The sequence below is a fragment of the Arvicanthis niloticus genome, chromosome 1, assembly GCF_011762505.2.
Source record: "Arvicanthis niloticus isolate mArvNil1 chromosome 1, mArvNil1.pat.X, whole genome shotgun sequence".
Taxonomy (NCBI): domain Eukaryota; kingdom Metazoa; phylum Chordata; class Mammalia; order Rodentia; family Muridae; genus Arvicanthis; species Arvicanthis niloticus.
This window is the reverse complement of record NC_047658.1, coordinates 99,828,228-99,843,075: the sequence shown is the minus strand read 5'-3', so window position 1 is coordinate 99,843,075 and position 14,848 is coordinate 99,828,228. Positions and strand designations below refer to the sequence as shown.

Genomic DNA, 14,848 nt, shown 5'->3' with positions numbered 1-14,848 from the left:
TGAGTACTTGGAGCTAAACCTAGGTCCCCTGCAAAAGCAGCAAACTAAACCATCTCTCTGAAAAATTTTTTTACACCTAACTATAATCAAGGTTAACTTCTTTTCAATCCCACTGTTCATTAAAACATTCTCTTTAGGAAAATAAAAGGTTCAATGAAGTAAGGAAGCCAAAAAGTTCCTAATACCTTTAAAATTACCTATTAACAATTACAGCACTATAACAAATATAATTTATACCTCTGAGTGCTTCCTTTCTTCCTTCTATCTTTGATCAGACTACTAACCCAACTATTGTGAAAATACAAATTACAAAGTCATGGGTAAATATGACAGGTACTTTCAAAAGAAAAAGGATCTTGATGGGCAGAAAAAAAATACTACAAAATGCATAATGAAAGAATTTAAAGGAACAAATCATAAAAATCATCTTTAGTACAAGTCATCAGAAATACGTACAAATATTAGCAAGTTAGAGAAATGAACATGACCTCCAATTTTAATATAACCAACATCACTGAACTATATAACTGAAAGGAAAGTTTTTTTTTTTAATGGAGAATTTTAAAAGTGTACTTTTAAATTTTACATAAATGGTATATGCCAAACCCATATTCACCAGTGCACTCAAATCCAAAGGTTCTCTAACTTCCAAACAGCAACAAAAATTTAATCTCAGGCATGGTGGCACATATACATTCAAGAAACAGAGACAGATAGATCTGAGTTCAAATACAGCCTGGTCTATAAAGCAGGTTCCAGGGTAGAATAGCCAGTGCTACACAGAGAAACCCCGTCTTAAAAAAAAAATTTTTTTTTATTTCCCTATACTGCCACAGTATCCTGATTGACTTTGTTTAGAATTATACCATTTTAGAAAGGCCTGGCAGCTGTGTCTAACCTTCTGACACTAGGTGTGGTGGTTTGAATATGCTTGGCCCATGAGAAGTAGCACTATTAAGAGGTGTAACCTTGTTGGAGTAGGTGTGACCTTGGAGGAAGTGTTACTATGGGGGTGGGCTTTGATGTCCTATGCTCAAGCTCCACCCAGGGTGGAAGAGAGATCAGATCCTCCTGGCTGCCTGCAAAAGACAGTCTTCTGCCTGCCTTTGAATCAAAATATAGAATTCTCTGCTCCTCCAACACCATGCCTACCTGGATGCTGCCATGCTTCCCACTTAGATAACAGGCTGAATCTCTTAACCTGAAAGCCAGGCCCAGTTAAATTTTATTGTTCATAAGAGTTACCTTGATTATGGTGTCTTTTCACAGCAATAAAACCCAAACTAAGACACTAGGATACAACCTTGTCATCTACAAAGTTCACACAGTTCATAAACCATGTAATCAGCCATGCATGGTGCCACATACCTTTAATCACAGTACTCAGAAAGCAGAAGGAGGCAAATCTCTATGAGTTCAAGGCCAGCCTAGTCTACAGACTGAGTTCCAAGAAAACCAGGGTCTCTAACCCACGCTACCCCCTTCGTGCAAAAATAAAACAAGCATGTAATCAAGTTGAGGGAGGTTAGGAAAGGAAATCACACACAAAAATCTCTGAATATTTTCAGTTTACAATTTATATTGGGCCATATTCAGAGCTGTACTTGGTAGCATATGATGTGAGGACCATAAGCTGGTTATCCAGACAGTGAATCATCAAGTGAGCACAAAGCTATCTGCTTCTCAGCCAAAAATAAAAACAGCAAAGTCCCCATTATTTACTACTACAGGAAAAGGTTCCACAGCTTAACTAATGGTGGCCCAAACAAAATTGATTGGATATTCTGCACAGCAGTTTCAAGCCCTTATGCACAACAATACACACATGAGATGTCCTCAAATCATGTCTAAAATAATCCTGTCCTTTCCTATCTTCTCTCTATATAACTACCCAACCCAGGTGTCCAAACCAAAAAACTTATTTTTAACAACTACAACAAATCTTCCTCCTCCTCCTCCTCTTCTTCCTCTTCCTCCTCCTCTTCCTCTTCCTCCTCTTTTTCCTCCTCCTCCTCCTCTCAGCCATAAAGTCTTCTGACTTTTGCTAGTTCTACCTCTGGTCTGCTCCTCCCAAATGTTGGTCCCATTCACTTTTTCTTACATTGTGGCCAGAATGGTCTTCCTAAACCATCAATTAGGTGGAGGCATTCCCTTCAGAGGTTTCAAAGGTTTGCTGCTGCCCTGATACATAGAGAGCTAAATTTCCTTATCCAGGTGAATAGACCTCAAATAGTTCACCCTTTTCTACGGGTTACCTCTACCATGTTTTATTTTTCAGTCCAACTGTGATGAATTCTTTCAACCTGTGCATTCTTGACTCTTAACAAGTTTTGTGTATGTGCCTGTAAAAATTAGGTCAACTCCTTTACCATTCTCTACTTTTTTCCCCCTTTTATTCCATGCACAGGGGAGGGGTGAAGCACAGATATGCATATGTACTGAGGTCAGAGGGCAACTTGTAATAGCTAGTTCTCTCCTACCATGTGAGTCTCAGGGATCAAACCCCAGCACCATGCCTGCCTATGTACTGCCATGCTCCTTGTCATGACATTCATAGAATCACCTACTGAAACAACAAACTCTCTTTCTTCTGTAAGTTGCTTTGGTCAAAGTATATTATGACAGCAAGAGCAAACTAAGACAGTAATTCAGATCTGCATTACATATTTAGTTCTTTTTTTAATCTTTATTTATTAACTACTGTTGTTGTGTATATATGATGGAAAAAGAGGGAATATATGTGCCCAAGTACACTCAGAAGACTGTGAATAGCCCCTCTGGAAAGCTGTGGCGTGATGGCCATGGGACTGCCCAGAACATCATCTCTATGTCCACTGGTGCTGCCAAGGCTGTGGGCAAGGTCATCCCAGAGCTGAATGAACAGCTCACTGGCATGGCCTTTCATGTTCCTACCCCCAATGTATCCGTTGTGGATCTGACATACCACCTAGAGAAACCTGCCAAGTATGATGACATCAAGAAGGTGGTGAAGCAGGCATCTGAGGGCTCACTGAAGGGCATCCTGGGCTACACTGAGGACCAGGTTGTCTCCTGCAACTTCAACAGCAACTCTCTCTCTCCCACCTTTGATGCTGGGGCTGGCATTGCTCTCAATGACAACCTTGTAAAGCTCATTTCCTGGTATGACAGTGAATATGGCTACAGCAAGAGAGTCATAGATGGCCTGCATGGCCTTTAAGGAGTAAGAAACCCTAGACCACCCACCCTAGCAAGGACACTGAGAGCAAGAGAGAGGCCCTCGGTTGCTGAGGAGTCCCTGTCCCCAACACTGAGCATTTCCCTCACAATTTCCATCCCAGATCCCCATAACAACAGGAGGGGCCTCGGGAGCCCTCCGTACTCTCTTAAATACCATCAGTAAATGTTCGATGCAAAAAACAAACAAACAAACAAACAAACAAACAAAGTTCACCAGGCATTCAGAGCACTCAAAAAGTAGAAGCATAAGGGACAGGAATTCAAAGTCACTCTTCACTACAAAGACAGCTGGCAGCAAACCTGGACATATACATGAGACCCTGTCTCAAAAAAAAATTAAATTTCATAATTTAACACTCAACCACAACTGATCACAACTGAAACTAACAAGGTAGTGAACTATTTTATTAACTTCCTTTCTAAATTCCCAAGGAATGATTTCTAAAACTGACACGTTAGAACGAAGATCTGCTATTGAGCCCACAACATAGAAGTAATGACTACAAAGCAATTCCTTAAGAAGGGAAGATTTCTAAAGATGAAAAATAAATTGTCCAAACAGTTTAGTATATGTAGTACATTGGCTGGAAAAAAAATACAGAAACAACACAGAAAGCATTAAGTGTAAATAATGTGACTGACTCCTGGAAAGATGTGAACTATCAGCAGGAGACAGACTACCCTAGGAGACAATAAGCTTCCTATATGTGTATTTATTTTACTACCTTCAAAAAAAAAAGGGGGGGGGGGCAGACTGAAAACATTAGGATTCACAAGCATCAAATACTATTCAAAAGTTAAAGAAACTGATCCTTTCAATCTAGTACTCTATCGATACAGAAATGTCAACCACCTTTGTGAAGAAAAGACTAGCAGCCGCATGCCTTCCTCCTCCTCAAGTCAGCCTCTGCACAATGTCTTCCACTACACAACAAAAAAACTCTAAAATATCTGAGAAGTGGTATAAACTAAATATAATCTTTCTGTTGCTCGTTCCCTCTCCCCAATTAATTGAGAATTGAAGAGATGGCTCAGTAATTAAGAGCACTTGTTGTTCTTTCAAGACCCAGGATCAGTTTCCAGCACCCATGGTAGCACACAGCCAGTGAGCCATAACTCCAAGACCATCTTCTGACCTCCATGGGCACTAGTTACATACATAATACACATACATGCACACATAAATGAAAAACACTTATACACATAAAATAAATATTTTTTAATTTTTAAATATAGTTAAAAGTTTTATTCATTTTCCATTGCTGTTCTAACAAGTTACTATATATTTCTTGAGTTATAACAATGAAGCTTTTTCCCTTAAAATTGAGGAGCCCAGTATGATGATATATTCCTCTAATCCCAGTAGTCAAAAGTTAGACGTGGAAGGATCCAGAATTTGGGGCCAGCATAAGCTAATTAGACAGCCTAGTCTCAAAAGAATCAATGAGCCCAGAGTGTCTTCAACAGTTTTATTTTGTTTTAACATGTTTATTTTCTTGATATAACAACCTTATACCATCCCAACTAATAGTATAACAATCTCTCAAAAACTAGCCTGATTTTCTTCAGTGTAATTTAATCTAATTTTGTTTGCATTATTGTAAAATATCCTTTTCATTTAACTACATATGGATTTCAAAACTAAATTTTTAATGACAAAAATGTGACTGATTACACTGTTTAGTAGCTTTGTATTCCACAGAGAAAGAAAAAAATACCACTAGTACAATTTTACCAGTTTACTTCCTTGAAAAAAAATCTTCAATAGACAAGTTGCAAATATCTATCCCTCTACCGTTAATACCTAAGTTGTGTTTTTTATTATTATTTATATGTGTGTTACATGCAAGTATATGCACATGTGTGAAGATGGGCTTGCATTTATGTGCATGTGTGGAGAATGATGCCAGAGAATGGCATCAGGTGTCTTCTTCTATCATTATCTTATTTTCTGGGACCTTTCTCCTAGACTGGCTGGTTGGCTGGAAAAGCACCTAGACTCCTTGTATCTTTACTTTCCAGCTCTGAGATTATAGCAAGGCATTACAGGACCAAACTTTTGTTTATTCCATGGGTATGTGGAATCTGAACTCAGGTCCTCATGCTTAGGCAACAACTCACTGAGCCATCTCCCCAGCCCTGTTAACCATTTTTTTTTTTCATGCAGAAAACCTACACAGTAATTTTTTTTAATGGACAAGGTGCTTATAAACCAAATGGACAAACATATTCTGACAAATCTTATATCATCAAGCTGTGTTTTTTACAGTCACAATTGGGCAAACTAGCTTGGGCTCAGTACACAGGATTCTAGCAAGGGGGTAAAAACATAACTGGCATTAAGATGGAAACCGCCTCAGATACTGATTTTTCACAGAATTAAGTTATAAGAATTGAAATGATATTAAAGCAAATATAAAGATATTTGCAGCTAACAAAAAAGCTCATTTTAATACCTTACTATACTTTAGAAAGATAACCCACTTTCACACATGATACAATATTGAGGATGGACCTTTCTAGGCATGAGGCTACAACTATGAACAAAACAGAATCCCTGACACTCAAGAAGCACAAATCTCAAAGGAAATACAAATAGCAAACAAGATGAAAATCACATCAGAAAATGGCAAAAAATATTTTGTATTCCACAAAATGATGATTTTAAAAAAATGATTAAATTTTTAAAAGTTGATTAAAAAAGAAAGAATAGTAGCAGTGGGACAGGGCAGGGGTGGAATGGTAAATACATCAGTTAGAAGGGTCTCCCTGAGAAGGCATCATATGAGAAAGACTCAAGGCTGGCCATGGTATTAGCTCAGTGATAAAACACTTAGCTAGCATGTTCAAAACCCTGCGTTTGATTCCCAGGACAAAAAAATTAGTATAAAAAAGACCCAAAGAAGCCAATTTAACAAACTATTCAATTCAGACAGAGGAAAGGTCTGTGAGGTTGTTCTATGAAAAACAAAATAAAGATAGCTACCAGATATGGTGGTACAGACACTCTGAAGGCAGGAATATCACAAGTGAAAGCCTCCCTGGGCTACACCGTGAGTTCAAGGCTAGCTTGGACAGCTTTTAGAGGACATGTCTCAGAAGCAAAAGTAAAAAAAGTGGACAAGCACCTGCTCAGTATACCCAAAGCCCTGTATTCAATCCCCAGTGTTGAAGAAATGAGAAAGAAAAGGAGAAAACAGAAAGAAAGAGTGAGAAACGTTTGCCAGAATACTATTAGCCAAGTATGGCAGCAGATGAATCCCCAGGTAAACAATGGGGGGAGGGGGGAGTGAGGGTGTCAGAATGCAAAGATGACCTTATGGAGTCTTTGAAAAACTTTACTTACTCTGGAGCACGTGAACAGATTGTTACCAGCCAGAAGGTAGAAGCAGGAAGATTAGGAAAACTACGTGGTCTGTTCAAAGCCAACCTGGACTGATTGAGACCTAGTTGGTGGCAGGCAGATGTCTGTGAGATGGAGGCAAGCCTGGTCTAAATAGTGAGTTCCAGCACAACCAAGGCTACATAGAAAGACCTCATCTCAAGAAAATAAGAAAAAGAAAATTTAAAAGACAGGTGAAAGACGGCTCAATCAGCTGCACTTGCCACTCAACCATAAAGGCCCTGAGTTGAGATGCCCAGCACCTTTGAAAAAAAACCATAATGGCAGAACTACTGAAGTAGACAGGAAAGTCCCTGGAGCTCAATAGGCAGCCAGTCTAGCCAGCTGATGAAGAAACCTCATCTTAAAAATTAAGGTGGAAAAGAGATCAAGAAAAATATCTATCATCAACCTGTAGCCTCTTTGACTACATACTGATGTATGCGCTCGCGCGCGCTCACAAACACACAGAGACAATCAGGAACAGAAAGGAAGATAACAACATGCTTTAGACCAGAGAAATGGCTAGGTTCTAAATATTATGATGGTAGAATCAACAGGATTTTCTGGCAAATAGAAATAGGGTAAAAGAAGGGCTTGAATGATGATGTCTCAATGATTAAGAGTTCATACTGCTCTTGCAGAAGACCCAAGTCCAGCTTCCAGGACCCACCCTGGGAAACTCACAACCATCTATAACTCCAGATCTAGAACAACTTACACTTCTGGCTTCTGGGAGCACTTGCACTCATGTGCAAATACCACATACCTAGATACATAATTAAAAATAAAGATAAGCCAGGAGTAGTGGTGTATTCCTGTAATCCCAGCACTTGGGAAGCAGAGGCAGGTATATCTCTGTGAGTCTGAGGACAGCCCGAACTATATAGTGAGACACTGTCTAAAAATGGCAAAATAAAATAAAAATAAATCTTTACTTTAAAAAGAAATGAAGAAATAAGCTCCACACAAAACCAAATATGATAATGAACCTCACGATCAGACCCTGTCTCCAAAAAAAAAAAAAATAAGGGCAGAAAGAGCCCAATCCATCACTGGCTCCAAGGTGAGTTTGAAATATTAAGATACTCTAGAGGAGATTTTAGTAAATAAAGAATGTAAGTCTAGGGTTCAAGTGCTACATGTGTTGTAAGTACAGACTTAATGATGAGTTATAATATGCAGCCTTGTGTCTTTCAACATGAGTTACAACTTGGAGTACAATTTCACTGGTGACTGTTTCAATTCAGCTCCAGAACACAAACTGTGTATTTATTAGGTATTCTGCTCTACTGGGTGTTCTAGCTGCATGCTATCTAACAGGGAAGACAAGAGAGCTTTGCTTTTACCATCGTAGTTCCCAACCCCAGCTAACACTTTGACTTGACAGCACATTTGGGCACTGCCATCTCGTATCACAACATGACTGATGTGGCCTTTACATCCAATAACCACAGACATTTTGTGTGCTCAACACTGTTGATGTTTTCTCAACAAGTCAACCTTCCTCAATTTTATTTTATCAACTTCCAAGCTGGCCTAATCGTGAGAATTTTTTTCCAATTTCAAGAATATTTCACAATTTACATTCAGGATACAATTTTATGTTTAGTATCCCTGCTTAACACACACACACACACACACACACACACACACACACCATATTTTTGGAGACAACAAGGCCTCACTGTGTAGTTTTAGCTGGCCCAGAGCTCATCACAAAAATCCACCTGCCTTGGCCTGACTGCTGGAGTTAAAGGTTGTGTCACCATGCCCAGCACTATAGATGATTTTTGATGCACAGTATCAATAAGTCATAATGTCCTCACATCTAACAAGATCTGAGAATGTAACACAGGCAAAGGGGTGGAGGTATTCCTTTTCAGTACATGCTACCTTTTCTATCAGCCTATCAGTCAGGTGCTTTTGTTTTTTTTTAATTAATCTAATGTAATGTTAACAGGAATTTTTTTAAAGTTAACACAGTGGAATGATATTTACACATCAGAATAGGACTACCCAACAGACACAGGTCCACTTTTGATGTTATGGTTAACAACATTATTCAACTAATGGCAAAGATAGAATCTACCTTACCAAGAGGCACAAAAATGAACCAAAGCAAGCATGCAGTGGCGCATGGCTCTGGCCCCGCCTTCTGGTGGCAGACGTGCCCAACTTTCCGAGTTTGAATCCCACCCCGTCTACCCATGTGACTCTTAGTGAGTCTCAAGGGGGGGGGGGACTAAAAATGAACCAAAACAACACCCTATGAACAAAGGAACCTGTAAATGAATCAAGACTGGCCATACATTTAAAAATGAACTCAGAGCTGTTAAGATACAGAAATTGGAATGGGAATTCAAAAGAATTAAGAACATGTAAAATAAAATAAAACATAGTATAAAGAAAAAAGAATAGTCATAAAGACATGAAATACTAGCAGCCATAAAGACAAATATGCTGACTGGTCTACCTGGTACTTCCAGAGGGGAAAAAAATTTAAAGCATTTCTTATCCTAGGATCATCTGACTTATAACACTAAAAACCCTTGATTCCTAAAAGAATGCAATACCCTACCAAAAGGGTAAAGAAGTTAGTTTATCCCGTCTATAAACTTATGTATACTATTTGTATTTTAACCATGATTAAAATATAGATTGCATACTACCACTGCAAATGTAATTTACATATAGTATACTACCACTTCAAATATAATTTTAAGTGTTACAAAGGCATAGAAGTAATGAAGACAATCACAGTTACCAGAAAAGATCATATAATTCATTAATATGAATGACATATTCTAAAGGTCAGTATTATGCTAATTCAACCTCTTGGAGCCACATTTTTGTGATATTTTTAACAGAAAATAGATTAATGGGATGGAGGTGGAGAGAAGAAGGTATTAACTGCCTAATAGGTAAAAGTTTCTTATAAGTGGCAAAAATGTTTTAAGGCTAGGCAAAGATGACTGTATAGATAATAATATGAATGTATCAAGTAGTGTTGAATATATAAATTTGATCCCAGTAGGAAAATAGTAGTAAAGAACCCCTAGAAAAGGGGTGAAATGAGACAACAAAGTCAACAGACTATGTATGGTTCATAGCTCAAAGGGGAGAAAATTGGAACAGTTGCCAAGTGCTACTATGCCTAAACTCTAGAAGCTAGGGCTAAGCTTCAAACTGCTGGGACATACTTTTTGACATTATAAATTAAAAACAAAAACAAACAAAAAAATAAAGCCCACCTCAGATTTCAGAGCTGAAAAGATGGGTTAAGAGCACTGACTGCTCTCCAGAGGCTTACAGTTCAGTTCCCAACACTCACAATGCAATTCCCAATCCTCCTTAACTCTAGTTCCAGGGAATTCATTGCCCTTCTGGCCTGTGCAAGGGACTGCACATGTGATGCAGACATATATGCAGGCAAAACAACCAAACACGTGAATTTTTTAAAAAAATGTTTAAAACTCAGATCTCTTTTGTTTTTAAGATTTATTATTATTTTAAATTATATGTAGGTGTGTGTACATGTGGCTATCTATGTACACCTGGGTACAGGTTCCCATGAAAGTCAGAAGTATTAGATCCCCTAAAGCTGGAGTTATGGATGGTTGTAAGCCATCTGATATGTGTGCTGAGAACCAAATTCAGGTCCTCTGGAAGAATAACAAGTGCTCTGGTGCTGAGCCATGTCTCTAGCCCAGAGAAACTTCCGGTTTCTTGAGCACTACATCTACAGATACAGATCCCCATACTCACGGGGCTACATCCAAAAGGATAAATCACATGGGGAGTGGAGGTTAGCTATTGTTCCACACCAGGTTTAACTTTACAAATCACTCAAATATTTCTAAACAAAAGTGAACATCAAAGTAAGCAGCCCATAGCAATCGTTTAAATAAAATCCAAACTGATCTAATGATGGGAGGGGAGACTTTTAAAATCAAGTGAACACCTTCTGCTGGGAGTATTCTGTGAATTTGAGGGCAGCCTGGTCTATATAATGAGTTTCAGGACAATCAAGGCTGTGTAGAAACCCCTGTCTCAAAACAAAATAGAATTCAAAGTAACAGCTTTTATGATTTATAGCACAAATTATTAACTCATTAAGCTAGTGGCTGGAGAAAAAAAAACCCCCCTCTCACGTGTTTCTGTCCTTTAACATCTCTAAACAAACAGCCAGGCCCAATATTATATGTTTCTTTATGAAAGCACTAAAAACACAATACACATAAATCATAATCTGAACTATGGAATCAGCTGGCTATGTGAATTCAGTTCTACCAAGTATGTAAATATTTACTACATGACATTCATATTAAGTTAACATCAGCATTTTCAAGGTCAATATTATATTTGTTCAACTTCTTGGAGTCACACATTTTTATGGCATTTTTAACTTCTGACTAAAGCCTCTATCATCATAAGATGCTCACACTTCAGAAACAGCAGCTGGTGTTCCTCTGTCACATCTTGTTACAATAAATAAGAGAAACAATTTCAAATTCTGAGTATATACTTTCTCACAGATGTGTTAACAGTCTCTTTAACTTAAAAGCTTTCTCTTGATGATAAGCATGTACACAAGTAAATGTGGACCCTTTGGTACAAGGCAGACACGGTCACAAATACAGAACTTTATGCATGTGTGTATCAACTATAGCACCAAATAAGTCAAATGCAAAGTAATAATACTGACCCTCCTTTTTATTTTTCAAGCCATTTTCAATGAAATGCCTTTTCCTATCTTATTCAAAATAAGGCAAAAAACAAACACATGAACAAAAGAACAAAACAAACAAAAAACCAGAAACTTACCCACACAGGCATTGAGGAATAGCCAATCAGTCTTTTTCATCCTATTTTTAATCTGCTTTAGTTTTTTAAAGTCCACTTCAAGTTCCTCCTTGGTACCAACAGCACCAGCCAATTCAATCCTCTGAAAATCCATTTTCACTTCAGAGTCCCGTTTCATAGTTGGAGGTGATCTTCTTTGGCTATTACCACTACTGCAGCCTCCCCTCCATCGAGCTCTGTCTTGCTCATTTATTATTGAAGAAGCCTCTTCAGTCTCTGCCAACTCTATTGCTTCAATGTTATTAGGTCTGGGATGATCACAAACAACACATTTTTTAGCCTTAGCCCAGTTTTCATATGTGCATACAGAACAAGTCCAATGCTGGGTCCTTGTATTCAGTTTATTTCTATCATTGTACTCTTCACACGGATCAACAGAAAAAGCAACTGGTCTTGAACCAGATCCTGAGGATTGAGGAGATTCTGTGGGACTCCTGGTCCTACGTTGGGATAAGCACTGAGTACATCTGATTGCTCTTGGCCAGTTCAAATATGTACACATGTGGCATGACCATTTATTTGCATTTTCCATGCTGTATGAAGACTTAACCCTTGGTCTTGCACTAGAGTCTGGACATATCAAAGGACTACTTCCACCTTCAGTGCTAGAAGGATCCCAATCTCTACCAACATCACTTGAACCACTTTTAAATGGATCTTCTGTAATAATTGTTCCACTGGGTCTCTGGGCACGACACATAGTACACTTGATTGCAGATGGCCAGTTTTCATACGTACAATATTCACAGGCCCACTTAATTCCATGTTCTGACATTGTGTACTTCTTGAAGTGAGTTATGTCAGGCAGGAAGCTATAAATAATTAGGACATTGTTATTAAAATAATAGCTACATAATTCCATCTCTGAAAATATGCCCCCAAAATACAAAAACACCCTTCAACTTAGAAAATATATATTTCTTAAAAGACACACGTAAATTTCTTATTGGATTATTCTACTTTTGTTTTGGAATTTCCAAAAAATAGTAAAGATAAATTCCCAAAAAAAGCTCTTAAGACTTCAGAGTTTAATGAAAGTTTACTTTGGACTGCTGAAAAGTAATAAAAGGAGATGAATACAGATTCTTTCTACAGGGAAAGAAGATAAAAATAGATGAGTCACTAATAGAAATTACTCAATTTTAAGTCGGTTGTCACCATTAGTTTAGGAAAAGTTAAAAAGACAAGCAAGCAAGAAAAAAACACAAGCCAAATAGAACCTTAAACATAACCACTCACAAACTGCAAACAATGTGGATTGTACTATTTGTAGTATGTCTAATCCATGAATTCAGAAGATCAAAGTCCTTCCTAATTATCCTTGCTAAGGAGGGAAAATAGCTTGAAAGTGCTAGTTATTCACTGCTTTGAATTACCACAGATAGAAAAGAAAGATGCTGATGAGCACTAATCACAATTAACAAAATAACCTGATAAACTAGAAATAGTTCTGATATTCTGTATCCTCAAAATCTAATTATATTTGGAACATTAAAAAAAATTTCTACATTACTTATACTCTCAAGAAATTCAAATGGACAGACCATCTCTAAGAAAACTATTAGCATAATCATGCCAATCTATTTCTAAATGTTCATATTTGATATCTGAAAAATTAATATACACTAAAATTTTTATTTATATTAAAAACATACTTGCTATCTAAGAAGTCCTAGAAGGTGGGAGGGCTGGAACATGCCTGTAATCCTAGCACCTAGGAGGCTGAAGCAGGAGGAACTTGAGATTGAAGCTAGCTTGGGCTACATAATGAGAGGCAAATAAGTTAATAAATATTCCCAGGCTTCTACAGTGGATTTACTAACACTACACAATAATGAAGACTTTACTATTTCATAATATAATGACAACTAATTCATAAGTGAAGCAGTTTATATGGCAAACTTGATATTTTAATGACAAATTAGAACACTAAACGACCTCTCAATTTTTCAATCTATTCTAAATTTAGTACCTCCCCATGACTTATTTTAACCAGGAAAAGAGGAAATGGTCCTAGGCAGAGTGATAGGTATTTCTCCTTATTTCTAAACCTAGAAAGCCAAATCACTTTATAAGTGTATTCTGTTCCTACCTATTATATCTACACCCCATATACACAGTGACCTTTGCTAAGAGGACAACTTCACCACAGAAAGGATACTATTGGATAGCTAAAATTTAAAAAAAAAAAAAAAAAATCACACTTACTAAGATTTTAGTTTCCATGCTATAACCTCCACCTTGCACATGGTTACAATAAAGGTAAATCAGACCAAAGACAAGATTCAATCTTCATGCTGGCTCAGATTCTGACTTCCTCGGAAGATACTGCAAAACGTGTAAGTGGTTCTGTCTGACTGTGAATAGCTATTCCTGTAAAGGAGACCAAAACTGAATTTCACTTATAGCCTTCTATATTCAAAAGTATGTTTAGAAAGCCTTAATTTTAATCCATTCTATTTTAATTATACTTATTTTAATAACATACTATTTAAAACTTTACTTTAACAATGCAATAAAAACAGCTAATTTATTGGGCTAATCAGCCAAATTAAACATGAAGAAATTTCCTACACAATGTATTGTGTGCACAGGCACATGTGTATGCATGTTTCCTTATTTTTTGGAGCTAGGGTCTCCACATATAGCCCAGACTAGCCTCAAACTTGTAGTTCTTCTGTCTCAGCTTCCTAAATACCTGTGGTTGTAGGCATGTACCAATAAAACCAACAATGAGTCTGAGCAGTGTTGAATCAATTTCAATTGTCCTACTGTAAAGGAAAAGGTGAGATGATCCAAATAAGTAAAAAAAAAAAAATAATTACTTACAATTTAGTTTGAAATCTTTTTTTGCTGTAATTGCATTTGTTTGGGTCTTTCCTGCTTCTTTCAAAACCAGGTAATTTAAATGATCTTGTCTGGACATTTTTAAAAAGTGTGTATATGTGTGTGTGTGTGTGTGTGTGTGCGCGCGCGCGTGCTCAGGTGCAAATGTACACATGGCAGCCAGACAATAACCTCAGGTATGATCCTCAGGAACGCCATCTACCTCCTTTGAGACAGGCTCTCTTACTGGCCTGGAGCTCACCAATTAGGCTAAATTGGCTAGTCAGTGAGCCTCCTACTCAGCCTCCCCAGCACTGGAGTTCCAAGAACACAAAGTACTGCCTTTTAACCTGAGTACAGGAATCAAACTCAGATTCTGTGCTTATGAAACAAATGCTTTACCACTGAGGCATCCTTCCAGCCCCTTACTTAAATTTTTAAATTTTACTTTGTACATACTGACTGTAAAACATCTAATAGTGATCTGAAAGTGTGTTCCGTATCAGGGAATTATAATCACACAAGCATACATAAAGTGGACAACAAAAATTTAAT

General features: G+C 37.5%; 1 protein-coding gene across 8 annotated transcripts in view; it reads right to left on the bottom strand.

Moving 5' to 3' along the window:
• Zranb1 (zinc finger RANBP2-type containing 1) overlaps nucleotides 1–14,848 on the bottom strand; it is a 56,834-nt gene that overhangs the window by 25,513 nt on the left and 16,473 nt on the right. For 6 of the 8 annotated variants that reach the window (XM_076912141.1, XM_076912133.1, XM_076912147.1 and 3 more), the window contains 2 exons: nucleotides 13,676–13,840; nucleotides 11,429–12,279 (listed from right to left, as the gene is read on the bottom strand). In XM_076912141.1, the coding sequence (XP_076768256.1) occupies nucleotides 11,429–12,279; nucleotides 13,676–13,716 (892 nt within the window). In that variant the 5' untranslated portion in view covers nucleotides 13,717–13,840. The remainder of the gene's footprint in view (nucleotides 1–11,428; nucleotides 12,280–13,675; nucleotides 13,841–14,848) is intronic. The other 2 variants (XM_076912159.1, XM_034485999.2) reach the window with 1 other exon arrangement.